Below are 27,818 nucleotides of genomic sequence, written 5' to 3'. Positions count from 1 at the left end.
CAGGTAAGGCGCTGCCTAAGAGGGTGCCTCAGTTTCCCCACCTGGACCACGAGATGACTAGGCTGGGCCAGCGATTTTCAACCCCTGTGTCACAAGAATTTTTAAGATGTGTAATCCTGACTATTTAGTCAGGGGCACTGACCTCTTTTCCCATAGAATGTTTAATTAAAAAATGGCAACAGCCAACACAATAGCCATCCAGTGGGAATGAATCAAAGTTATACCTATTTTTTGTCAGATAGGCAAAAATATATTTTTTGGTGTGCCACAGAATTTTAGCAATTAGTTTATGTGTGCCATGAGATGAAAGAGGTTGAAAACTGCTCAGCTGGACCAATGGAGGTGTTTTCCTTTTTTTTCAGTCTTTTTTTTCTTTCTATTTATAAAAGTCAGACACATATATTACAAAAATTCAAACCACAAAAATGAGTAGCATTAAAAAATGTTAAAACTTCTATTTCCATTCCCTACCTTGAAAATCACTCCCCACAGGTAAACCATTAATAACAGTTTGGCAAGTGTCTTTTTAGATGTTTTTTCCTATGCACCTACCATCACGTGTAAGTTACATGTTTATACATATGTTTTCACACACTGGTCCAGAGTTGTTTTTTCTAAAAGGATATCACACTTATCCTGGTCTGCAGCTTGCTTCTTCACATAACAAGCAGAGTGGGCATCTCTGCATTCCTGTGCCCAGGGATCTGTCTCACTCTGTCACAGCTGGTCCACACTCTATGGCATGGATACCCCACAAATCACTCACACAGTTCCCTGATGGTGGGCCTTTGGGCTGATTTGCTTTTTGCTGCCGTGAACACCTGCACTTAGAGCTCTGTGCACCTGTAGTTTTCTGCAGGCCAGAGTCCCAGAAGTGGACTGGCTGGGGCGGAGCGTCTGCCCATGTAAGTGTGCGGAGAAACGGCCAAATTCCCTCGAGAGTGTTGTACCGCTCACTGTGCCCTGAAAGGCAGACAGAGCCCTGGCTTCCCCAGGCCTGCCCTGCACAGCCCAGCCATTTCCAAGGTGGCTTCTGCTCTAAGGGTCTACAGCCTCAACTCTGAGTTGCTACTATCTGGTGACAAACTCCGAGAGGAGGCAAATAGGGACAAGGGCCTTGGGGAAAAAAAAACAAAAATAAAAACCAGAACAAAGACAGAGTCCTCCTTGGACAAGGTTGCACGCACATGAAGCAGCACGAGCGTGGGCAGAGGGAACGCCAGGACCCTTGCCAAGCCGTCCTCCCGGCCCTGTGGGGCAGCCTGGGCAGGCCTGCTTCCAGGGAGAGAGCCTCCCGTGGAAAGCTGGGGTGTGGGGGCAGGGGGGGCGCTGCAGCAAGAGGAAGAGGAGGCCTCCAGCAGAAGCGGAAGCGAGAATTCCTCCGTTAGGCTTGGGCATGGAGGGCGAAGCCAGCAGAGCCAGAAGGTCAAGCACAGGAATGCAAGTGGGGCAAGAAGGCCCTGTCTCTCCTCAGCTGCAGTCCCACATGTCGGGACCCACACACTCCGCCCGGGACTCAGGCCATTCTTCCCACGTCCCTGCTCAAACCAGCAGGGCTCCCTGGCCTGGGAGGCCCCTTCCGGGTATAAATCATCTCATCTTCAAGACTTTCTCCTGTGTGTGAGGAAGTCAGTGGCCCAGGCAGCCTGGAGAGCGGGTCACGCCTGGACCCCCAGAGCCCCAGGGCGGTGAGGGTGGGGTTCCCGCTGGCCCACTCGGGCTGAGACAGCTACAGGTCAGAGCCAATCCCTTACCATGGCAGCGTTCTTTCCTCAAGCTGCCTGCCGCCCCACAGACACTTCAGGTTGGGGGAGGCAGGCTCCGGCACCGCAAAGCTGCTCAAGACAACTCCGCTGCCATTCACTTCCTGCCTGGGAACCACACAACCTCCTCTCATCCTGGGACTCGCTTCCTGTTGACTGCCAGCTCCCTACCATAGACAGCCAGGAGTGCCTGCTCGGAACCCAACCAACCCCAGGGTCCTGACCCACACTGGTCAAGCTCCCCGCCCAGCCCGCCCTGCAGGACCGCTGTCTGAAGCAGCGCAGACACACCATCCTCTCTGAGGTGGGCAGATGGGGAGAAAGGGGCGTGCTTGGCCCAGCCCCAGCCCCAGCCCCAGGGTCAGCTCCTGATCCTGGATGAGCCTGCATCAACCAAAGCTCTGGGATTAGGGGGCGCTACCGACTCTTGCTGTGGACCCCCTGCTCCACCTTACCCATCCAGAACCCACTCCGAGCCCCTCTCTGGCCCTCTTTGGGTCTCAGGGTAACTGGGGATGTCACTGAGACAGAGGAGATCCACAGGCAAATGGACTAAAGCAACTCATCAAATCTCTGGAGAGGAGCTGGGCGCTCCCCAGAATGGGCATCTCAGGTGAGAAGAAAGCACGGTCCATACTGGGAAGCCAAGCGAAGAGGCTATCCTGGACAGGCCTGCACCTTTCTGCCCCTCCCTCCTCACCTCCCCTTCAGCTCCCTCCTCCGCTCTCCTGCCCTCTCCCCTGTCGCCCTGAGCTTGTGCCTCTAGGGAGCAGGAACTTTATCTGGTTAGACTCCTCATGGAGTCGGGCACCTGGCTGGTGTTCAGTACTCATAATTGTTTCCTGACTGCTGAAGATAAGGTAGGGAGAGCAGCCTGCTCGTCCACCCTCTTAGGGGGAGTCTCACCTTTGTTGCATGTCAGACCTAACTGCTAAAAATCCTGCTTTTGTTTGCTTCTATTTTTGCTGTTGCCTTGAAAGGAGACACAGCACACCCTGAGACCCTTGTTTTTTCCATGGGGAGAAGCCCCTGGCCCTTTTAGAAGGCACTCTCAGCAGCTGTAGGTGACAATTTCATCTTCCTCTGCTTCTCACCCGTGGGGCTGGGGGGAGGGGCAGGGGCAGGAGAGGTGGCAGAATGGGAATGATAGTAGGGAGCGCATACCCTCCTCCCTTGCGTGAGTGGGTGGGTGGGGGCAACAGATTTGAGGAAAGCTTGGTCTTCTCCCCTGCGGCGCCCCTACCATGCCCCCTGAGCCTCACTCTGGATCTTCAGACCCTGCCCACCGCCTCCAGAGGGGCGCTCAGAATGTGCTGACTTTTGCCTTCCTTCCAAGCAAGACCCCTCCTCCCTGGGGCCGCGGCCCACTGCTTCCCTGTGGCCTGCTGCCCACTCATCGGGCTTCTCCTGGGAGCAGCTCATTGCAGGCGGGTGAGGGCAGTGGTGACCACCAGAAATGTCTCAGACACCTGGCGCGGGCGGCCTGCTGGCTTCCTGTGCGCATGGGCCAGCGATGCTGCTGAGGGCCCTACATGACATGACACAGGGCAGCCCCCACAGCCAAGAACCATTTATTCCGCCCAAGATGCCTGTGTCAAAAGGTGCCACTGAAAAACCCTGGGCCAGGGGTAGGGGCACTCACTGGGGACAGCACTTTTTTCTAAGGGACCAATTTAAAAAGAAACTTTTTGAAAATATTGTGATAAAATATACAAAACCTAAAATCTACCATTTTAACCATTTTTCATCATCCCAAACGGAAACTTTATACCTTTTAACAACCCACTGCCCCTGCTTCCAGTCCCTGGCAGTAGCCACTATTCCACTTTGTCTTCGACGCCATGGTCCCCAACCTTTTTGGCACCAGGGGCCAGTTTCACGGAAGACATGGCAAGGGGATGGAGGGTGTGCAGCTCAGGTGAGCTTCTCTTGCTCGATTACATGCTGTGGATAGGGCTGGGAGGCCGGATCCTAACCCCTGTTTGAAGGAACACTTTAAAGTCGCCGGCTTGTCTGTCTCTCTCACTCACACCGACCTGGGAGGGATCTGTGCTAGGCCCTGGGCTTTGGAGGCCTCCACCTCACCCGCACCCCCAGCTCCCAAAGCCCCAGCCTGGCCCCCAAGGAGAGGAGTGGGGTTAAAGTCCGCCCCAGAGCTCCCTCTGACCCCAGCCCGCCTCGTGCCTTGTCTGTTTACAGAGCAGTTGCGCCTCCTAGATCATTACAGAGCTCCTCAGCCTGCACCTAATTATTTGTTTACTGTGCGTCTCTCTCCTAGACTGCGAGCTTTGTTTCATTTATCTTTTCATTCCTCTCCCTTCTGACCCTCTACCTGCAGCTCACAGCACTAAACAGAGGACCCAACATAAATATGCTTATACGATTAATAAATTGAATTATCGCCATTATCCTGCCAGGTAGTGTTACCCTCACTTTCCTGAGCACAAAGCCTCCAAGGTTTACCTCAGGTCACACACCTTCTAAGGGGTAAAGCTTCCAGAATGACCCAGGTACAGGAGAGGCATTTGAAAGTGGGTTCCCGCTCTGGGTTGAGTCTCCGGAAAAGCCCAACCTCAAATCCCAAGGGTTCCACAGAGGAAAGGAGGCTTTGATGGGCCTAAGCAGGGCCTGGAGAGGCTGCGAGGGAGGCGGGGGAAAGCTGCAGGCTGTTTCCCTGGCAGCAGCCCCTGCAAGGAAAAGCCAGCAGCGAAGCAAGGCAAAGCAAGCAGGAGCCTTCTGCAGCGGACCCGTCCAGGCCAAAGCCAGGCCTCCAGCCTTCCCCACCCCTCACCTTTGCTGGAAGTCTGGTCTGAACCCCAGAACTTCCCACCCCGTCCTCATAGGTAAGGCCTTGTCCCCCAAGGTGAGCAGAGTTCAAAGGCTCCAAATAGGGAAGCGATTTTTGGAAGCCCTTTACTGTAGTTATATAATATTTACACATAAACAATTAAAGCCTAGCAAATACGAGGTAAGAGAAACATACCTGGGAAACGGGGCCAGGTGTCTATGGGTGCAGGAGCCCATTCACGGGGGACTGTGAGGCTCAACTCAGCCCAGGTGTGCAGGGGGAGCCCTGGAGACTCTGCACATAGAAGCCACGGTCCCAGGTTGGCTCTGGGTGTCTTACTCACCCTTACTCTGGTGATGGGGTCTGTGGCTGAGAGGGGCTTTCTCCCGTGGGCCACCAGCTGCTGTGGGGAGGGACGCCCAGAGGCCAGCAGATGGAGGGATGGCCCTTCACCTGCCCATCCTTGGCCTCACCTTACCCTCCCTGGCCTTCTCCACATTACTGCCATTGTGCCGTTAAGGCCCTTGGCAGTGCTCAGCCCAGTGCCAGCCGGGAGCCCTGACGTCAGGCTGGCATTGGCCTCTTGATTAAAGACACACAGACACACAATCACATACACCAACACACTAGGTTGTGCACCACTGCTCAGCGACACCCGCCCACTCTGCAAGACTGAGTGAGATGCCACAGAGTGATGTCAACAAAATCAAGAAACAGTCGCCATCCACTCATGCCCATGGCTCATTCCACTCCCCTGGCTCCTGCAGGCCCATCAGCCCCCCACCAAACCCCAGATTTCCCCAGATTGACTCCAGTTTCAGGGAACAGCTGCACAGTCCGATTAAGCAGGGCAGCCCTGCACCCAAGGGTTGGCTCTGGGCCTAGCTCCCCCTCCTCTGCTCAGGCCTTCCTGCAGCCCCTTCCCGCCAGCCCTGTGATCCGATCGGCTGGAAGTGGCCCTGAGACAGGGAGACCCAGAGAGATCCACCCCATGCTTACTCCCAAGAGAGGTCCCAATGCCTCCCTACTCAGCCTCCCTGGGGTGAGTGGAGCCAGGCTCCCTTACTTTGGAACTAGGAGCCTGAGTTCTCCAATTTCCTTCTCCCTAGTGAGGCAGCTAAAAGGGTCACCAGTGGGGTTAAGGGACAGCAGGACCAGAGACCAAAGAGGGCCAACTCTGGAAAGTTTGGCTCCAGCCTGGGAACCCACTTCTAGGTTCCATTTCCCTCACCATTTAGGCTGGGAGCTGCCTTCCTGCCCTCCCCTGAGATCTCTCCATCATGTTCTGCTGTGTGTGTGCGTGCACGCATGCATGTGTACGTGTGTGTGTGTGGCTCAAGTTGAGAACATCAAGGCTCGGTGGAGCCTTAGAGGTCACTCAGTCCGCGCCCCTGCTGGTCATGGCGAACAGACACAAGAATGAACATGCCTTGTGAGTGGCCAGCCCACTTGGGCTTCCACTTCCAGCAGGGACACCTGTCCACCTGGAAGAGGGCCTGGCTGTGCTCTTTGAAGTCCACCTCAAAGGATTTCAGGGAGAGCTGAAGGCTTCCTTGCAAAAGCCATTATGTACAGAAGATCTATGTATTTAAGTAAATCTCTTTTGAAGTTCGCTATTCTCAACCTCTACCATCCATGCCTAGGGTGACAAGTTTGGTAAGAAGGGAATGTACCATGGAGAATGGCGCTTTCTTTTCTGTGCTTCATGTACCTTTCTAAAGTTTCTAATGGGTACCTCTCCACCCCCACCTCAACCCTGGGGTGTGCTCATCCTGCACCGCCCAGCAACATGATTTCATAGCTTTAATCATATCCCCTCTCGGCCTTTGTCTCTCCAGACTTGAGAGTCATAATTTCTTTAGCCTGTCCTCACTTGGCAGCTTTGACTCCCCTTGATCAACTTAGCTGCCCTTCTCTGGAGCTTTTCCAGCTCGGTTATATCTTTCCTGAGGTGACAGAAGTGAAGCACAAAATTCCCTAGGTGAGGATGATGAAAGAAAACCAGTGTCAACAGCCCTGCCCAGGTGCGTGTGCCGGCGAGTACCTGCCGCAGCAGGAGCAGTGCAGGTGCAGCCGGGGCTCCAGAGCCGCCCAGGAGGCTGGGGACCTGAGGGGACGGCGGATCTTTGCTGGAGGTGGCCCTGGAATGTGTGACTCTGGGAAGGGGCCAGGGAGGGATGAAAATCAGCAGGGATTTTTAGAAAAACAAAACTGAGATGCTCCCCCAATAAGACCAGCCATCCAGAGTGGCCTTCCAAAGGGCCCCTGACAAATCCGCTGCCTTCCAGAAGGCTCGGTCTCGGACAATAACACTGACGCCATGTCTGAGATCTGGAAACATCTGTTCTTGCCCCTTCCTCTCCCTCCTCTGGGGCAGCCAGCGGCGCTGGCCCTGCCAGCTCTGTCTCACCACTGCCCCCTCACAACGGGCTCCTGTCTCCCTGCATTCTTTTGTGCTCAACCCATCACGCTTATGGATGCCAGAGCCAGCTTTCCAAAACATGACTCCCATCACTTCACGCCCGCCACCCCCTCACGAACCTTCCTGAGAAACACATTTTAGACAGGATAAGGTGTCAACTGTGCAGGCTGCCTGCAAACCACCTCTCTGACCAAGACGGACACCGTCATTCTTAATGAAACCCTACTCCACTCAACCTTCGGGCCTCCCCACGACATCCGCACTGGTGTGCTCACTCCCTCTCCACGCCTTCGCCTAGGAGGGTCCTAAAATAGGACAGTCTCCCACTTTTCCCTTGACTTCTAAACGTTACCTTCCTCTTAAGGCCCAAGTGCAGCTCCACCCCCAACATGTCTTCGCACTTGGCGTCCGGGCCCTGGCCCAGGCTCTTCCATACTGGATACCACTAATGGGTGTGGGTCTGACCGATAGGTTGGGGAATGAGCCATGGATCTGCAGGGTACAGTCACAAGAAGTCCCTAACCTCGTGAGAAATAGGACAGCCCCGTTCCCTTCACACCTTCATAAGCATGGTAAGACGGGGAGCGGGCAGCGGTGTGCGGATGCAGGCTCACAGGTACTCCAGGGGCTGGGGCCCAGGAAGGGGAGCAACCCTGTCAGGAAGTTTTCTCTCTCTTTTTAAGGTTTGTGAAGGAAATGCAAGTTAACTTATTAGCGCAAATACCACAGGTATAACTCAGCTTCTTTTTCATTTCACAGATTGCTTTCCATCAATATCTTTATGGTGGAAAGTCACAATTTTACTACCGAGGGCCACACATTGTGCTTCAACTCACATGTCTTCTGAGAGAACCAAAGGGTGTGAGGACGCCCACTGGGCGCTGCACAAAGCATGAGACACTCCACGAGTGTGCGCGTCATCCTTGCGCGGGGGCCATGCTGGTCTTCTCAGCATTGTTCCATTTTTGTATATGCGCTGCCAAAGTGAGCGCTCGTTCAGGGAGTTTTGTGCATGAGAACAAGAGGGCATCAAGCCACCAAGCCAGGGTTCCGGGGGTGAGCAAGGGAGCTGTTCTGGCCCGGACACAAAGAGGGGATTTGAGCTCTGCCTTAACTTGGAGACGAAACGAAAGGTCATACCAGGGTGGGAAATGCGCCCATTCTGCAGACCCCCAACAGCTGAGTTACACTGTACCCAGCTGGCCGAGGCAGCAGAGACATGGTTCCCTAACTCCCCCCGGTTGGTACCCCCAGTCTTTGGCTCTGAAGTGGGGCAGTTTTGCCCTCTGGAACTCACTCACTCAGGCGTTGCGTTGGAGGTTCTGCTTCAACGTGGAGTGAGTAACTACTGGCTTTGGGCCGCTCTGGCTGAGCTCAGCGCCTGCTCCCAGCCCCCTCCTTCCCCTCCCTCCCTTTCTGGGTTATTCTTAGCAAGAGGTGACCTCAGAGTGCTCCCACTGAGCAAAATTAACCCTGGAGGAAGTTGGTGGGTATAAATCTTCAATGAATAAATACATACAACTAGTAAATAGGGCATGGAGCCGCGAAGGGCCAGTCGCCCCCTAGGATCTGGTGGGCAAGGGCAGAAACCGTCCCTCTTAGTTCCCCAGCTGTAACCAGCACGAAGGACAAAGGCACTCGCAGGACTTGTCTGGGCTTGTGACCAGGCAGGAACCAACTTTGGACACCCTCGCTTCTAACTCGGCGACGTCCTGGGGAGCTGGCGAACAGGAAGATGACTCTTCTGCCCACCCCGACGCTCACCCACATGCAGACTCATGGCCTCAGCCAACAGAGGCGAGCCTGGCAAGCCGCTGTCCCCTCCCCCCTAACACAGGCACCGGCCAGCCCGCAGGCCCGAGCGCAGGTGCCAGCTCCCTTCCTAAGCCCCGCCCAGCCCTGCGGCGGCTTCCTGTTTCCTGTTGCCGGCTCTGATCTCAAGCATCTTGGCGCTGAGAGCCGCGCTGCAGACCAGGCCACTGCCCGGTTTTCGTGGGCCCGCCTCTTACCCCTCAGCCCCTCCACAGCCTCACCCACTTTCCCCATGGACTCTGGTGTTTGGAGCAATCGCTCTCCTCGGTTACGTTTTCTCTGTGCGCTTTTCAACCAGGTTACACGCTTTCACAGAGCCACGTGTTTACATATTAACAATTAAAACTCTGGGTACCCCGGAGGGATGAGTACTGTGGGCTGTGCAGCTGGGAGGTGTGGCGTCCATCCTCTCTGAACCTCAGGCTCTTCATCTTAGTGTGAGGAGGGTAGTAACGGCACTCCCCACCCCCACGCCACACTCAGGTGTGTTGTCGGCATCGCGCCGAGTCGTGCTGTAAAGGCCCGTGTAGGCGGTAAAGTGGTGCGCAGCCCCGAGCGTTTATTCCCGGTCTCTGTCCTCAGCGAGGCGGGTACACAGTGCCGCGCGGCTCGGCTCAGCGACCGCAGTGCTGGGTGGCCCTCAACATCCCATCTCGTAGAAGGAACAGGCTTTTTCCACCTGCTGTTCCAACTGTCTGGGGTGAAAGGCCAGGTGTTCACTTTTGCTTTTGTTAATTCCCAGTCCATCAAAAAATGATACTTTTGTGAAATGCAAAATCAAGCACTTGGATGCAGCAACAGTATCAAACGGATCTAAAAGTTTCTAAATACTTATTCTCAAATTCTATACAGAAAGGTAACAACAGTTCGCAGACCTGCGTCAGGTCTGAAGACCACTGCCGTCCAAGCAAGTGACTGGGGAAGCATGTAGCTTGTCTTTGATTTCTTAGAGTTCATTTTAATTTTACAGAGAGTTCTAAAGGGAGAGCCAGTGTGGGTCTCAATGGCTGAACCGAGTTGCGTTTACAAGACAGGCTTTGATGGGCAGGCGCTCTGGGGCAGACAGAGAAAAGAGAGGCTGTGAAACATGCTTGCTGTGTTCAGGGGGCAGCAAGAAGACAAGGTTTCTATGTTTCTGTGGCAAGAGACGAATAGTGAGCCACAGTGCAGGGGAAGGAGAGATCCTATGGTGAGGAGCTAGATGGAATATTCCAGATGTTGTTCCACCAGAAATAGAGTTCCTGGAGATTGATTCTCGAGCAGAGATGTGCCGTGGACTGTAGTTAGTATAATTTTGTGTGGTCACCTTTCAAGCTCACTAGGTTGAAAGCTAAGTCTTATTGATCTGTGTGGCCTCCCTCCATCCTGGTAGGTGCTCAGTAGGTATAAAATATTTGTCCCTGCGGGAGAAAGGGCTGGCAGTTAGGGTCTGGGTGAGGTCTGGGTGAGGGTGCAGCCAGAAGGCAGGAGCAGGAGCAGGAATGAGTGGAAGGCACCCAGGGACACGTAGGCCTTGGAGGCAGAAGGAGAGGGACAAAGATTTCCTAACCCTGGGGTCGGAGGCGATGGTAAGGACTCTAGTGAATGTATCTCATGCAACCTTTGCACAAATAAAGAGCCCAGCTTGCAACCAGGTTTTCCTCATTTGCTTCCCAGCACTTCTCCCTCTATTCCACCTGTTGGGAACTGAGCCAAGCTCCCTCCCCTTTGCAGGCTTAGCTGGACGACATACACTCAGCTGCTTTCCTGGCCAATCATTCTCAGGGCCACAGCTGCACCAGGTCCCCAAGAAACCCTCCCTGCTGTGCTCCTCTGCCCGGGAGGGGAGGAGGCCAGGGCAAGCACCTGTTCCACAAGTGACCCAGATGGCCTGTGGGCCAGGGGACGGTGGGTTAACTGGCTTCTAGCTGCAACACGAATTTTCTCCTCTGCCCAAACCCCCAACCCCAGGGCCTGCTGCCCAGAGAGAGCTGGGCTGGCTGTTTTCTCTGGGGTCAGTCTTTCCCTGTTTCCCTGATGTGCCAGTCTTTCACAATGGCTGCCTCAGCCTCCTGCCTCCCCAATCAACCTTGCCTTCCCCATGCTCTCTTTCCCATCCTGGGGCCTCTCCTGAGGTGTCACCTAGGACATGGCCTGGACCACATCCAGACTGTGATGTGCACAGAGTCCTATTAGAGCTGTTGAGAAGCCCGTGCTAGGCTCTTGCCCACAAAGCCTTGCAGACGCTGGCCCACCGGCCCCTGTGGCAGAGCAGGTATATTACAGTCAGCCCTGCACATCTGGGCTCCACTTTGCTGGTTGCAAAGCACCACTGGAGTAGACAGGGCAGGTATTACTGGTGGCCATATTTTACCAATATGCAGAAGTTCAGAGAGGTTGAGTGACTTGCTTAGGATCACACAGCTGGGAAGCAGTAAATCCAGTGCTGTTTCTTCTGTCAAACTGAGGATGCTGGAGCCTCATGAAGAGGAGAGGTTTGGCCAGGCAAGGGCAGGTGCTAGTTCTTGGCCGACTGAACCCCTTTAATTCCCACAGGGGTCTAAGAGAAGTGTATCCTTATCATCTCTAATTTTTAGAAGGGGGACCCAAGGTTCAAGGTTACACAGGTGGTCAGTGGTGGAGGCGGGATTTAAACCCTGGTCTGCTGGACTCCAAAGACAAAGCTTTGCCTTCCACACTGGGCCCTATTCCAGGCTGGGAGCATATGACTCCTTGACCCTTCACCCACTCTCCCGTGTCCCTCTCACCTCATTTGTACATCTCTGGACACATTTCCACACATCTGCCCCTGATTTCCTTGTACCCTATGCTCCCTGGGCTTCACCCCAACTCTCAGTGATACACTCTCCCACTGGAGTCAAAGGGCTGCAAGGTCCTTATTTGCTATAAGCGGGGGCTCTTGTCGCCAGCACTCAAAAAGGGAAGGTGGGTCATGGGTACCTGTGCAGATGTGGAATTATCAGTGGTCTCTGACTCAGCCCGGCTCCCACACCCACTCCAGCCTGTGCCCCCCATCTTCTCCCACTAGGTGTCCTATGGGGGAATAGGGTGGAAGGGGTACAGCCTGGAGTCTGCTGCAAGCTAGAGATCCCTTTAAAGTCCCCTGTTTTATCTTTCAACTTCTTGTGAATTTTTCATTCCAGGCCATAAATTATCCATGTTTGCTTTAATATTAAAATATCTAAAATTACTTCCTAGTTCTATGATTTCACTTCTGCCCCACCCCCACTCCCTTCCCCGCAAATCTTCCAGCAGGATTGGGAGTGGTGCTCTTTAGTCCCCGGCAGGTTCCCAAATGCCTGGCTCTGAGCACAACCCCCTCAGGGCCAGCTGTTGCAGCCCTCCCTCCTGCTGCTGCCTCCTTTCACTTCAGCCACCACGCACCCTGACTCTACCCAAGGGAGCAAATCCTGCTCTGCTGAGAACATTTCCTTGAGGGGCAGAGTTACAATCCGGAGCTCCTGGCTCCTCCTTACCTTCACGCTTCAAGTTTCCCATTCTCAGCTGGAAGGGGCTAAGAGAAAGGAACCAGCTGTCTTTGGTGCTAGCAAATAGTTCTTGCTCTGCCTCTGAGTCTGGGGCATAAGGAAGGCAGGCTCCTATAGCCCATAGGCCTTGCCCCCCAGAGCACTCCGCAGCTTGGGCAACCCCAGAGCTCCCCCTAGACTCAGAGCAATGGCACCCAGCTGCCTGGGGCTTGTGGACCGGCCTGCGGCCTACACTTCCATGGGACTTCAACAGGGCCCAGTTCTCCTCCCTCACAAAGGGACTTGTCAGCCGGCATCTCTTCCCTGCTCACTTCAATCCAACTCCCAGACCTTAGTTCCCTTGCTCCAGGTTCTCCAGGTGGGGCTGAGGCCCAGGGTGGGTGTGTGGATGGCAGGGGAGGGGCCTTGGCAGGCAGGCTAGGCAGAAGCAAGTTCTGCCCTGTCAGGGTCACCAGTGGGTATCTCTCAGCATCTCCTGCTGCCCTTCTAGAAGGAACCCGGGAGTCAGGGGTCTGGTTCAAGTCCCTGCTCTGCTTGAACCCACAACACAAGGCCTCTGGTCTCTAGGGGCCTCCCATTTTATGTAGAAAAGGGAAGGCATGAGGGTGGTGGAGGAGATCAAAGAATAGGGAAGGGGCCACACCACGTCGCAGGGTCTTCATGTAGCCCAGAAAGACACCCATCACTGCACTGTGGGCGCGTGGGCTCGGGGGTTGCACGACACTCACCAGCGGGTGCTTGCGCTTCCTCCCAGGCCGCCCCACCTTCCGTGTGGTTGTGCAAGGCTCCTGCCGCTCCTCCTTGCCTCGTGCCTCCTCCTGCTCCTCTCCCTCCTGCGGGCAAAGACACAGCATGTGAAGCCAGGGCTGGATCCAACAGGCCTCCTCCCCGTCCCACCCCTTCAGCAGCCGCACCCCCAGGCCTGTGCCATGGTGGTCCTTCTGGCAGGAATGAACTTCACCCCCTTGCGCCTGGAGAAGCTTGAGCCACCCTTAGAGCCCCATTTAAATATACCCCCTGGGGATTTAGGGGCAGGCCCGCTTGCCCCAGCAGAATGCAGCTCTCCCTCCTGGTGGCCACATTTCTGAACTGCAGAATCACGATACACGCAATGACAAAGAATCTGTTTCTCAAAATGAGTTTATTTATACAGAAAAAAAATCTTACACAGTATAAAAATTAAATTCGATACATATTTAATACATCATCTTTATTGAAAAAAAGATCACAAGAAAAGGAATATTAAACTTAGTAATGTAGCCCTGACCAGTGTGGCTTAGTTGGTTGGGCATCGTCCCACAAAGTGAAAGGTCATCGGTTTGATTCCTGGCCGGGGCACATGCCTGGGTGCAGGTTCGGTCCCTAGTCAGGGAGTGTGCGAGAGGCAACCGATAGATGTTTCTCTCTCACATCAATGTTTCTCTCCCTCTCTTTCACCCTCCCTTTCCCTCTCTCTAAAAATAAAATATTTTAAAAATTTTAGTAATGTATATCGGAAGCACATGCAACACTTGGAATGAGGGCTAGCATAGGAGGACATCTACAGCTCTATAAATATAAAATATATCCCAAAGGGTCTGACATGTGGCGCTGGCATCATGTATGCCTGTCATCTCACAGGAACGTCTCAGGGATGATGTCTTAGTTCACCTTGATCCCCCTCATTCTCCAAACTTCTGGATGAGAAGTTGCCCACACATCAGCCAGCACGTGCTGGGATGGGCCATGCTCGCCTGGGCACAGAGACCTAAACCTAGAAAGTCCTGCCTCACTGCTCCAGCCTGGCCACAAACCACCCACAAGTCCCTTCTGACTCAGCCGACTCCAGCATGACTAATCACAAGCAGAAACGATGTTGGGGAAGGACACCAGAGAAAGGGACCCTGACTCGGCAGAGGGACCACAGATGGCTCCTTGTGCCCTCCGTGATGTCAGGAGCCAAGAATGGCTTCGTGGCCTCCCTGGGGGGGGGGGTGGTTTGCCAACTCAGAGCAGTGCCAGTGCCACAGAGAAGAAGGGGAAGGGGCGTGGGGTTCCCTGAGGATCTGCTTAAGATGGCCCTCAACATCCCACTCAACTTTCATTTCTATGATTTCAAAATATCTTGTGGTTTGCCACATTAATTTTGAGGGGATGGTGGGACATACAGACAGACACCTACTGCGACCAGCAGACACTGGACCATCCGTGCATTCGAGTTATGTCTGAGGGACAGACGCTCCCAGGAGGAAGGCCGCAGGGCATCGCAGCTGCGTTCTGGGAGGTGACAGTGGGAGAGGAACAGAGGCGCCAGACCTGAGCACCAGGTGGAGGCCAGGCTGGGGGGAGGGCAGAACTCAGCAAGGACACGGGTGTTTGGGGAGCAGGAAGAGCACACTGGGATGCTCTGGGTGCAAGGAGGGAGAGAGCTGCCAGGCCAAGAAGCCAAAGTCATCAGATGCAAAGAAGCCAAGGACAAAGCTAGGGGTGGTGACGAGTGACCTTTCAGAGGGCACTGTCTGTAAGCTATGCAATGACGGCCGAGGGGCTGGAGAAGGACTAAAGAGACAATGTAAGCAGCCCAGCCAAGAACGATCTGGAAGAGAAGCCAGGGAGCCTGGCGCCTGTCTGTGGGTGCAAGGGGAGGGCACTGGGCTGAGGGGTGAGCTCCGGGTGTCCATTAGAGCTCTGGGAGGCCTGCGCTGAGTGTGGCCCCAGGGCACATGCCCCGAGGTCGTCCAGTCCTGCTGGTCCTGAGCTATCTTCTGAGACCCCACAGACAGATGCCTCCGCTTAAGAAAAGACCGCTTGGATCTCAAAGAGAGGAAATATTACCAATGCAGCTTAACATTTGTGAAGTTTTCAATTGGATCTACAAAACTATAGTGAAGTTCAAGCTCAGGTGGTTCTTGGTCTGATTCCACCACTGCTGAATGGGCACAGTCTTGATCCTTCCGAACAGGTAACTCAGCACTTACAGAACAGTCAGAATCCATGTGAAGTCATGGAAGGCACAGGGCCTACCACTAACCAAAATGCTCACGAGCCCAGCTCATCCATTTGGTAGTTAACAGACCGTCCTCTCTGAGCCTCAGTTTCCTCATCCATAAAATGGGTGTCCATTCTGCCTGCTTTGCAGATTTTTAAGAGGGCAAATGAACAAATGGTTTGTCCCTTGTCTGTTTTGTTTACTACTGGATCCCCAGAGCCTAGAACAGGCCTATCACTTAACAGGTCATGCCCCCCAGATTCTGCAGCAGCCAGAGGCTCGCCCAGCCCCTGTGCTTCCTGGAGAGCACTAGGCCTGACCCATGGAGCCTCCAGCCATTCCTAGTGGCCAGGCCCATGGGATTGGACCACACAAGGCAGCAGACAAGATGGGGTGCCAAAGGGATCAGAATCAGCCTGACCAGCCATGTGGTCTAGGAAGCCGCCTCCCGCCTAGACATCCTGGCTCTGAACCATTTCTTTAACAAACTGCACTTCTTATAGGGGCTTCATTTGATTTTCTCACTTCTATTCTCAACTAATCAGAGATGTGAAAGCTTCTAATCAGCAAAAAGGAATGATGATAACCACGCAGAGATGACCCCAAAACAAAGGCACTTGACATTTCAGGATCAGCGTGTGGAGAAAGCCTTTGGGGGCCCCTGACGGGCAACCCCTGTGCTTTCTGCAGCTTTGCTATTGTTCCTCACCTTATGTCACACGTGCTCAGCCTCTTTTTTCCCCTGTTGAATTCAATTCAGTGCAACACACTCCCAGGGGAAGGGGTGGGATGCCCCGGCACCATCCCACCTGTCCAGGTCCTGACCGGCTGAGAGAGCGCCAGGGCAAGCTGCTGTGCCCTGAGCCTGCTGGGGGGGCATTCAGGCCTCGGGAGCCCCTGGGTGGTGCTTGAGGAAACCAAGGAGCCTAAGTCAGGACTTGCACCCAGGTCTGAGGGACTCCGTGCCCTTTCCAACAGACCCTAAAGCACAGCTCTGTGAAAAGCATGTTATTCTTGGCCAACATATCGCTCTTCCTCAAATTAGTCACAAGTCTCGGGGCAAAAAGGAAGGCAACGCCTTCTGCTCCAGACCTGTGTTCACATGGCCCGTTAGGGGCTAAAACCATGAGAGGGGCGAGCAGGTGGCTCGGGGCCATGTCCCTCAAGGAGGCGCAGCATGGGGGTCAGTCTCACATCTGTCGTGGGGCCTGTTTCCCTCAATATCTTTGCTGATAGATGAAGCAAAGGAATCTAAAACATGCTTATCAAATCTGCAAGTAGCACTGAATTAGGAAGCGTTGCTAATACTCTGAAAGGGAAGAATCTGATCCACAGTGATTTGGAGCAGCTGGAAAACAGTAACACATTTAACAGGAACAGATCTGAGCCCAGGTTGGTTTCCTAATCTGTCAAGTAAGGGAACTAATTAGTCAGTCCTTCCACTGGGAAGTGGCAAGAGGGGGCTGAACTTCTATTTAGGTGGGCTTTGGGAGGACAGAGAAGGGGGACTTTTTGGTCTTCTCTTTACTCCAAATATCTTCAAGAATATTTAACCTCTCTGCGTCTCGCTTTTCTCTCCTACAGAATGGGGATAATAATATCTACCTTGGCTCTGGTTGGGTGGCTTAGTTGATTGGAGCATCATCCCAATGCACCAAGGTTGCAGGTTTGATTCCAGGTCAGGACATATAGAAGAATCAACCAATGAATGCATAAACAGGTGGAATAACAAACTGATGTCTCTCTCTCTCTCTCTTCTCTCCCTCCCCCCCACCTAAAATCAATCCATAAAATAATAATAATATCTGCCTCACAGTGACATTACAATGAAACGAGGTGGTGTATGGGAAGTTGACATGTGATACTCACTCAAGAATTGCTAACCTCCTCCACTCCCACAGCACATCCTGACCAGAAGTATTCACAAGAAGTGCATCACTCCCTCCTCCCCCACACTCCCTCCTGCCCCCAGGCAAGTCCCAGCTCACTGCCTTGCATGTGCAGCCATCACTCACTGCTCAGACACACCCCAACATCTGGCTGTTGCTGTTGCAGTGAGATACTCAGGAGCTCTGGGGCTCCATGATCTTCCCAAAATGCAAAGCCGATTATGTCACTCTGTTGAGCTTAAGCCCTTGCTGAGGGGCTCCCAGAAGCCTGTAGGATCAAGCCAAGCTCCTTAGCCTGTGTGAAGGAAGCCCCACCCCACCCCCAGGATCTGGCTGGCAGCCTTGGACTCCCCTCTCCACTGCCTTCCTCCCACCTGTTCGCAAACAGACCACGTCAGGCACAAAAGCAGACTGTCTCCCTCCCTGGCACGTTGGCATAGACCGTTCCTTCAATCCCAGCTACCTTTCTCTCAGGTTGATCAGCAAACCCTTAATTTTCCAGCTTACTTCCTAGATTCCTTTCTCCTGGACCACCTCCTCCCACCTCCCACCTAGAATGAGTTCACAGTTCCTTCTCCTGTAGCACCCACTACCCAGCACTGCAACTGCCAGCTACCGTCCTGGCCAGGCCACCAGTAAGGGACTGTGTCTTATTCACCTTGGCACCCACAGTGCCTAGACCAATGCACCTGAAAGAGGGAAGGCACGCAAAAATATCTGATGCGTGACTGTCACATAGTAGGTGCTCAATAAGTGAGTCTATACACAGAGAGAGGCACACATCCACATGCACAAATCTGCACAAGAACAACCATGCATGAGGTCCCAGTGCTGCTCGGATCATTCTGACTACAAATCAGGGAACAGGGTGACTAAGATGTACTTTCTAGGCTTAAACATAATCACATTGCATCACTTTACATTTATGTAACTCCTTACAGCTCTCAAAGCACCTTCACATTCCGTGGCCTGTTAGATCAGATAGACACCATCAGCCCCTCTCAACTTCTGAGGCTATGCTTTGACCTACATTTTCACTCAGCTCACTGGCTGGATTATTTTAAGCCACATACAACTTCTCATTCTGATGAGCTGGGCTGTGACAATAATAATCTCTCACATTTGTACGGTACATGGTAATTAACAAAGCATTTCACATACGTTATTTCATTTTTATTCTTACACTTTACAGAAAGCAGAGCTGGATTTTTTTGTTTTGTTTTGTTTTAGTTTTTTGGGTTTTTTTTCCCCCCATTAGACTGGCGGGAAATCTGAAGCTCAGAGAGGTTATCTAACCTGCAGAGATCAGAGAGCCAGGAAGCGAGGCCTTTGAGAATCAAAATTTAAATCTTTTGATTCCCAGCCTGTGGGTCTTTCCACTGCAACATACCACTATCCCCTAGTATGCAGTGTGCTACTGACATGTATGCCCGAGTGTGCACACACCCAGTGAAACTGTAACCATGCAGGCACACCGAGGTAAAGGTGCACACCAGCATTCCTACACGCGCACCACACACAGCTGTCCCAGGGGCCTTGCACCTGGACGCTGTACCCCTCTCTCCAAGAGAGGCATCCCACGAGGCCCTCCCCCAGAGGTAGCCAGCCAGACCTACGTGCTCCCTTCAGAACATACACCGGATGCTACTGACCCTGCATCCGTTGAGCAGATGTCTCAAGTTGGTGTTTGAGTCAAGGGGATGAACTTGCCAGATCTAGCCAGCCACTTCCCCGGGCCCCCTGGGACAAGAAGCACATGCAGCCTTTGCCAGCTGGCTGGCCAGCCTCCCAGGGCCCGTCTGTGATTGTGAAACGCCATGACATGAAGTGGCTTCCCCGGCCGGCAGAGCGCCGTCCTGAGCCACCTGTGCACCGCACCTGCAGTGCTACAGCCACAGGACCCCGCACAGCACACTGTGCACGTGCGCCCACTTACTCACACACACACACACGCGCGCGCGCGCGCTCCCGGGCACGGCCTGCCCGGGTCGGGCCTACAGACAGGTGAGTGGCAGGGTGTGCTGCCGGATGGGCAGGGAGGGGCAGAGGCAGACAGACGGTGTGAACGGCTGCCACATTTCACACAGCGGCCCTGGGATCACTGGAGATGCTCACACTGCCACACAGCCCTCCAAAGCCCTGCTTTTTCTGACCTCAGTCACTTCCAAAGCTCATCAGCCCTTTATTTCAGTTATTCAACAGCAATCAACAAATACTGACTGCCTAGTGGGCCTCATAACAACAGTTGATGAAAGCCTTCTCTCTCTCCCAGAATGCCAGGCTCCTGGAGGGCAGCAGCCATGTCCTGTTGGCCCCTCTGAGTCCCCAGAGATCCCAGTCCCTGCACACAGCAGGTGCTTCATAAATGCTAAATGGATGAAAACGGTCATGCCTGTGCGTTTTCCCAGGCCCTCATCCACACTCTGTGTCCATGCAGGGCCTCACTGCCTTCGGAATGAGAACCAGCAAGCACACGCCCAGCGGACTGCAGCCCTGCTGTGCTCACCTCTGTGGTCCCGGGGCCACGGCGACGCCAGGACCGTGGGTGTGCTCAAAAACAGTTATCGTGCACCTACTGTATACTGGGTATAAAGATAAGCAAGTAGGGAACTCGGTTTAGAGGAAAGACAACATGCAAGCAAACAACTACCTGACCCAGTGCTGAGGGTTAGAGTGGAGCACGCCCACTTCCTGCCAGCAGCCGCCTCTGTGGACCCCCTGCCGGCTCACTCACACTTAGTGCTTCAGCAGCCCACCCAGGCTCGGCACAGCCCACCACCTCCTCTCCAACCCAACAGGCACTCTTGCTTTACGGAGGTAGAGAATGCAGGCAAAACTGCTTCACAGCCCTGTGGCCTTTGCTAGGTTTCTTAACGTCTTTAAGTCTTAATTCCTCATCTGTAAAATGGGATAATGACCGTGGGAACCTCCTAAGTTATTGAGGACCAAGTGCACTGATTGCTAGGCAAAAGAAACTCCTTTATGTGCTCTTCCTCACTGCGCAGGTGCTGAGTGGGGTGACCGTAAACAATACGGCTAATTGCCCCATGGCGCTCCGCACGGGCAGCTGCAGGGCATGACCAGGCCCTGTGCCCAGTGCAGGTGCCAGAAAGGAGGGCATCCCCCTATTTCCCGATCGTCCTGGGACACCATTGCAGCTCATTTCCCTGCCTGCCCTCCTCCCCTCTGCAGAGCTGAGCTCAGCTTTCCCCCACCCAGCACCATGGGGCCCACTTCTTGGAAGGGATGGGCTCCAGTCCCTGTCAAATCACTTAGGGCAGGAGGGACCTGAGGGACCTTGGTCCCGGCGTGGCCCCTCACTTGGGCCTCTGAAGGTAGCCATAGCCCTGGCCATCAGGACTTAGGTGTCATGACACTGGCCTCAGTTTTGCTTCTGTTCTATGGATGAAGGGAGAAGGAAGCTCAGGCCTGCCTGTGCTTGCAGACCCAGAGAGAAATATCCTTCCTTACACGTGCTGGGTGCCCTGCAGACTTTAAACCCATGCCATTCAGCCCTGACCAACATGGTTAAGTCAGTTGGGCATTGTCACACAAAGCGAAAGGTCACCGGTTCCATTCCTGGTCAGGGCACATGCCTGGGTTTCGGGTTTGGTGCCTGGTTGGGGTGTGTACCAGAGGCAACTAATCAATGTTTCTTTCTCACATCGATGTTTCTCTCCCTCCCTTTGTCCCCACCTTCCCATCTCTCTAAAAATAAATAAATAAAATCTTTAAAAATTAAAAAGAAATAAGCCCACACCATTCATACTCCCATCTGCATTTTCTGCATTCTTCTCCCAGGTCCCGGCCACCCTTGGGGTTGTATTGAAATAGCAGGCCAACACCACAAATATGCACACAGACAGACAGACAGGTAGGCAGGGAGATAGGGGGGTAGGTAGGTGGGTAGGTAGACAGGTATCTAAAATAAATTATAAGACTAACTTAATACGTGCGAGGTCCATGTGTTAAGCCCTCGCACATCATCTCATGCTAACCTCCCATTCACCTGCTCAGAGGTCACATAGCTGAGTCACCCCATCTGATCCTCACTCAGACTATGGGTGGCAAGGTTAGCTACACCTGACATGGAGCAATATCTGACTTAGAGGCGTTTAGAGAACCTGAAGCCTGAAATGTAGGTCCTGCTCAGCTGAGGGGTGGGCACTGTTGACATCACACGTCTGCTCCACGTGCCCAAGCATCTAATTGACTCCCCAGAGCTAAAAATGGATGTGTTATTATTCTTAGCTGTTCCTGAAGAGGTGAAGGTAAAGCTGCCTCTTCTGTAACTGTTTAAATGTACTAAGAGGGATGCTATTTAAGCGACCCTTATAATGACAATTATAAAGCAAAGAGCCTGGTTTAAGTGGGGTATGTGGGCATCTAAGTACAATAAAATGCAAAGTGTGCCCAGGGGCGGGCAACAGACCTGTGGGTCGGCAAGAACAGTTGAGGGTGGAGCTGGGGCAGCCCCCACCCAGAGACGCCCTGAGCTTTCATACCAGAACACAGGAAGTGGTCAGTGCCCAAGGGAAATCGATACTCGTCAGGACTCTGGGTCGTGGGTCGGACTTAGGTGAGGAAGGAGGAGCCCTGGCCACAGCACTGGCCCTGCATGAGCATGTGCACACCTATGCACTCACACACACTCACACGCAATGCACACACCTGCACACTTGCTGTGCCCCCCCAGCACGGATATGCTCCCCTTTGCTGCAGTTTCTGCCACCCAGCAGGCAAGTATCTTCCTATACTCTTTGCTTTACTAGGTCCTCCAAGAATGCTAATTCAGTTTGTACAACAGACTTGTGAGGCCCTACTATGTGCTAGGTACCTGGAAAGATACCTGAGCCTGAAGGAAAAAAGAGAGGGAGGGCAAGAGGAAGAAAAGCAATCTGTGCAGAGAGGAAGGAAGGAAGGAAAGAAGGAAGGGAGGGAGGGAGGAAGGGAGAAAGGGAGGAAGGATGGTAAGAAGCTACGTGTACACATACACAGGAGCCCATGGCCATGCATACTAGCCTGTGCGTGTGAGTTTCTGCTGGAGATGAAGTGCCCTGAACACCTACCCCAGGGCAGAGCACTGTTACACAGAGAAAAGCATTCTCTGCCACCCTGACTTCCAGTCTAAACAAATGTATTTGAACCTGCAGCAGATGAAACGTGGTTGTGGCTATGAAGCATCATAGCTGGGTGGCATCTCTCACTCTATCCTTCACACAGAAGGGAGCCTGAAGAGCACAGAAGCCAACAGCACAGGCTGCCTGGGTTCCAATCCCAGCCTCACCACTTACTATGTGACCTTAGGTAAGTGACCTAACCTCTCTGAGCATCAGTTTAGTCTTTCAATGAGATTAAGTGATGTAAATAACAGAGCCTACTTTACACAGCAAATTGTAAGAATGAAATAAGAGAACGCAAGTACGGTGCTTAAAAGAGCACCTGGCAGTTAATCAGCACTGAATGCATCTTGGCTGTTACGTTGCTGAGGCCAAAAGAAATTGGGAAGCAGCAAGATTGGGACCCAGCCAGGGGCTTGGACTCCTGGCCCAGTCACTGGTTCATACTTGTATATCTGAGGAGGTCCTTCCAGCCCCAAGGCTTGCAATGTTCTTAGTCCCCTTCCCTGTTTCCCCTACCCCTCTCTTTCCCCGCCACACAGGGTCTGGCACCCTGCCTCCATAATCCCCTCTAAGCCAGGACGAAGACTCCTGGCCTCTCTGCTGCTCACCTCCCACCCACCTCCCATAAGACCAGCCCACCCCTGCCTCCACCATGACCCACATTTACCCAGCTGACCCACCCTGGCCAGAGCATAGGAGCTCAGTCCCCCAAAGCTTGCCTCCTCCCAGCTTTCCCAAGAAGCCCCCTATGGTTAGGGGAATACAGGGAAAAGGGGTGTGGGGCAGGTGCTGGAGGGATACTACATAACACAGCCCTCTCTGTGCATGCCCCGCCTCCCCACAGCGTGGCCCCCTCAGCCCATCACCCACAGCTCTGCACCCTGCCTGCTTGCTCCTGGGCTCTGGGCTTGCTCTCCTGTGAAGGGATCTCACCCACTCTCACTTTCTTCTCCACTTCTTCCACAAAATATTCCCTGAGCACCTATTCTGTTCCGGTCAGGCCCTGGGGTAGCAGTGGGGGTGGGTACTATCTGTACCAGTACTTCTCAAATTCCCTAGAGGGCTGGTTATGATATAGACTGCTGGGCCCTATCCCCACAGCTTCTGACCCAGCAGGTCAGGGGTGGGGCCCGAGCTTGTGCATTTCTAGCCTTTCCAGGTGCTGCTGGTTTAGGAATCACATTTGTTTACTTATATAAGTTTCAAGTGTACAACGTTATAATTCGACAACTGTATACATTACAAAGTGATCACCCCCAAAAGCCTGGTTACTCCACATCACCATTTAATTGACATCCTTCCCCTTTTCACCCCCCCCACCAATCTTTCTACCCTCTGATAACCACGATCTGTTCTCTGAGTTTGTTTTTGTTTTGCTTTGTTTGTTTAGTGTTTTTCTTTTTAAGATTTCACATATGAGTGAAATCATATGGCTTTGTCTTTTCCTTTCTGACTTATTTCACTTAGCGTTATACCCTCATGCACCCCAAGTTCACTGCAGCATTGCGTGCAATAGCCAAGAAACAACCTAAGGGTCCATCTGTGGGTGAATGGATAGGAATCACATTCTGAGAACCCCTGGTCCACAACAAGCGGTGATTCAAGGCAGACTGAAGCAAGAGCTTTGATCAGAGAAGAGGAGAGAAAACTAGGGAAACGGCATAGCAGGCAGAGGAAACAGCATAAACAAAGGCCTGGCAGCTCCAGGAAGTACTGGAGTGAAAGGTGAATGGAGGCGGGGCCGAGAGGGCAGCTGGAAGGGCACGTGGGGCTGGTGGGTGGCCACACCCCTTCCCTCTGGCTCCCAAGCAGTTGCTTGGTGCCAGCTACCCCTGGCAACTCTGCCAGGCTCCTTGAGTTCCGGCCCAAGCCCATCTTCCCCCTCGGCAGCAACGAGGTGCCCCTGCCCCAGGCCTGGCTTTCGCAGGCTGCTGTGGGCGGCTGTGGGTGTCCTTACCCACCCTCCCAGGGCGACTCCCTGGAGCGTCAGGAGGCAGCCCAGAGGTGCCAGGGAGGTGTGCCAGATGAGCTGGCACGTGTGCTGTGGGCGGGCCCCGGCCCCTGTCTACCAGCTCCCTCTATCTGCACCAGGATCTGGGACCAGGGATGTGTTTGTTGCCGCTTGAGCCTGAACAGTTACTATGGATAGATAATAATAGCAATCGTAATCCCTCATAACTGGACAAGACTTTGCTGTCTGCTGGGCACTTCCATGGCCATGACCTCACCTGACTTCCACAACCACTCCGTAGAACAGGAGCGGCTAGAATTACTATCCCCATTTCACAGCTGAGCAAACGCAAGCCCTGGTAGCCTGACGTCCTTTCTCCAGTAAGTGGATGGGGCCTGGGACTTCTGACTCTCCACGCAGTGCTCCTCCTCTGTTCTGAGCTGTCATAATAGTGTGCGCCCGTCTGCTGTTCTCCAGGGGAGCGGCTGAGGCTCTGCTGCCCTGGGCAGCATAGCCAGTACCATGAGGAATTGCCCCGCTGTCCCCTCCCACCTGCAGGGGCAGCTGATCGCCCGCTGCAAGTACATGGACACGAAGCTGTGTCGGCACCGGTCAGGACATTGGGCCAGAGGAGGAGGGTCAGGGTCACCTAATCCAACAGAGGAGCAAAGCCAGGTTCAAGGAAGACAGGGAATTGTCCACGGCCACAGCTGCCACTTTAGAGCACAGGTGGCCACAGATGGCCCCGACTCTGTGGCGGCAGGGTCTGTCTGGGTCTGCTGTTGCCTGAGACCAGGTGGGAGTAGCCCAGAAGACCCGTGGGATAACCTGGACTATCTCTTCTTTTTCTATGGGGTCAAAAGGATAGAAATGACCCCTCGAAGCCCTGCCCGGCAGGCCATGCCATGCATTTTCTCTCCAGCTTGCTGGGGAGGCACCCCTCCACGGCACGCAGTAGCTTTCCAGGCAGAGAAGGCAGGTGTCTGGACTTCATGCTTGTGTGTGTGTGTGTCCCTTCCAGGACCCACACAGGCAGGCTCTGTGGGAAAGACTGATCCTGGAGGCAGGAGACCAGGCTCCCATCTGGACCCACCACTAAGTCTGGGCTCAGCTTCCTCATCTGTAAACTAGGGCCGTTTGTCCTTGCCCCACTTGTTACAAGGGTTGTCCCTGAAGGACCAAACAAATGGAAACCACCCAGAAAACCGAAACACGTTCTAAAAATGAACAAGCCCAGGAAGGAGGTGAGCAGGGAGCAGGTCTCAAAGCTGCCCCTGATGGAGGGCCAGCAGACCCAACGCTCCTCAGACTGCTCAGGGTCCCACACCTGGGAGCAGGTGTCTGCCCTGATTCCAGAAAGACAGACTGTGCCCATGAACACGCTCTGCTGTTCCCCGATACCATCAAGAACCATCACCCCTCAGGGAAAGGGGTGCAGGCAGAGGGAACAGTGGGGACCAGAGCATGACATACAGGGCACCCTAGGAAGGTCCGTGGCTGGCACAGCTTCCCTAGGAGGGTGAAGGGAGCCTTACTAGTCCACTGGTGGGGGGTTTTGCCTGTAGGTAGACACAATTGGAGAGCACCCAAGGCAGCCTGTGGGGACCCAGCAAGGACGCCAACCAGTTTGCTGTGAGACCCTCTATCTGATTTAGGCCTATCCTGGAGTTTGACCAAATGGTGAAGAGGTCACCCTTCACAGAGCTCTGAAAAAAAGGAAGTCACTAGCTCCATGGGTAGCATGACACCCTCAGAGCTTGGGGTGGGGGTGGGGCATAGGAAATCACCATCTCCCCAATGACGGGTGTCACCCCAGTGCCCAGCACACCGCGGCCCCATTCCTGTGCAGGAGGGGGGGCCTGACACAGTTTCACATCTACCAGGCCCCCCTGAACTTGTCTTTGGCCTTTTAGAAGCCAGTGAACACCCCGGGGAAACAAAGGCAGCTAAAACAGGTAACGTAAGTGACTCACCTGAGGACACAGCTAGTAAAAGGCCGATCCCAAAAGGAATCCATGTCTGGGGACTCTGCAAGGCCGACCCAACAACTGCACAGACCTAGGGTTTGAACCTCTGCTCAAACACCACAGTGGGGGCCAGGGGGAGCCTGGGTCTTGGAACCTGACTACCTGGCTCAAATTCCCACTCTACCACCAGGATCTGACCTCTCTCTCCAAGCCTGTTTCCTCATCGCCAAAATAGGGCTATCAGTCCTCCTGACGCCCTACATGAAAACTGAGCTGTGCAGTCCAGTGCTCAGCACATCCGAGCTGCGGTGACTTGGGGACGGGCCCTCCCCCGACCGGGGCTCTGGCAAGAAGGTCCCCAGCAGAGCCAGCTGCTCACCTTGCGGTCCTCCTCCCGCTCCAGCGCGGAGCTGCTGGTGTCACCGGGGCCGCTGGAGGGCATCGCGGGCAGCTGGGCGGTGGGAGGCAGGCTGGGGCTGCAAGGGGCTGGGAGGCTGCTTGGCTTTGGGGAAGGAATATTTGTAGTCTTCGTAAGCGAGAGTTAAAAGTTAGACATAGATCCGGGTGCTGAGTGAAAAAGTCTGGTGAAACTCTGCTTCGGGCTGCCTCTGGGTTTGGGTTTTCAATGGCTCCACCTGTTGAAGGAGAGAAGAGGGGTCAGCAGGGCAGCAAACCTCCAACCCAGGCCCAGCCTGATGCCCAGCCCCTCCTCAAGGCTAGGCCTTCAGCCCCAGAGCCCTGCCGGCCTGCAAGGCCTAGTCCTCTGCCCTCACCCCTCTTCCCAGGCTCACCGGCAGCTCGGGCCCGCCTGGACCTTCAGAGAGCGGGGACAGGGAGGCCCAGTGCTGCCTGGCTTCCTTCGGGGCCACCTGCGTCTGCGGCGGCAACAGTCCACGCTGCTGTGGCACAGTGGGAGCCACGGCTGGGACTTCCAGCTGCCTCCCGCCTCCTCCTTCTCTTCATTCACGTCTTCTCTTCCCTTTGAAAGCTTCCCACACCCCTCCCACCCCAACCACCCCCTGGGAAATCCCAGAGGTCCCCAGCCCAGCTACATTTTCCTTCTAGTCTGCCCTCTGCTCACGCCACCCCCACACGGCTCCCACCCCACGTGGCGGAAGTGAGCGGTAGTCACAGGATGTCGTGAAGTGAATGTCACCGTGCTTTAGGACCAGCACTGGGCCCTGAGAGAGCTGAGGTTGAACTCGGTTTCGGCCAGGCTGAGTCTGTGTTGGTAGACCTGCGGGGTGAGGACATCCTGGTGGGGAGAGGCCAAGGCCGCGCAGAGGGAGGATGCCAGGCCCCTCTCCCCGCCACCCCATTCGCCTTCAGAAACTGGTGGGCACACAGCTGAATTTTAGGGGATTTTCATCTTCCCTGCCTCAGGTGTGGGCCTCAAGCCAGTGAAATGACAAAGCCGCAGGCCTCATCTGGGGGCTGGGGTGCTGCGGGCTTCGCCCCTCTTCGCTTAAGAGACGGAGTTCTGCTCCCCACCCACCAGAAGATGTGGGCCAAGCCCCTGCCTCCAGAACGCCAGCCAGGGCCCTGGAGGGGTTTGGCAGGAGAAGGAAAGTGGGAGGCAGGCTGGATCTGGGCCCATCCACACCCTTCCCCTTTCAGTTCCTGTTCTGCTTCCCTGGCTCCCCCTCC

General features: G+C 54.2%; 1 protein-coding gene and 1 non-coding gene across 2 annotated transcripts in view; both read right to left on the bottom strand.

Annotated features, from left to right (window-relative positions):
* The window catches only part of DNMT3A (DNA methyltransferase 3 alpha), a 71,533-nt gene extending 44,833 nt beyond the window's left edge, over positions 1-26,700 (bottom strand). Inside the window, exons 1-2 of the mRNA XM_090281092.1 lie at positions 26,551-26,700; positions 13,002-13,106 (exon numbers count right to left, since the gene is read on the bottom strand). Coding sequence (XP_090137218.1) covers positions 13,002-13,106; positions 26,551-26,613 — 168 coding nt within the window. The 5' untranslated portion in view covers positions 26,614-26,700. The remainder of the gene's footprint in view (positions 1-13,001; positions 13,107-26,550) is intronic.
* LOC150005781 (U6 spliceosomal RNA) lies at positions 7,860-7,965 on the bottom strand. The gene has a single exon (XR_016512072.1). It is a non-coding gene; the product is annotated as a U6 spliceosomal RNA (small nuclear RNA).
* Positions 26,701-27,818: the final 1,118 nt, after the last annotated feature.

Source organism: Furipterus horrens, unplaced genomic scaffold (genome assembly GCF_987537825.1).
Source record: "Furipterus horrens unplaced genomic scaffold, mFurHor1.1.pri manual_scaffold_6, whole genome shotgun sequence".
NCBI classification, from domain to species: domain Eukaryota; kingdom Metazoa; phylum Chordata; class Mammalia; order Chiroptera; family Furipteridae; genus Furipterus; species Furipterus horrens.
This window is presented reverse-complemented; position numbering and strand designations above follow the sequence as displayed.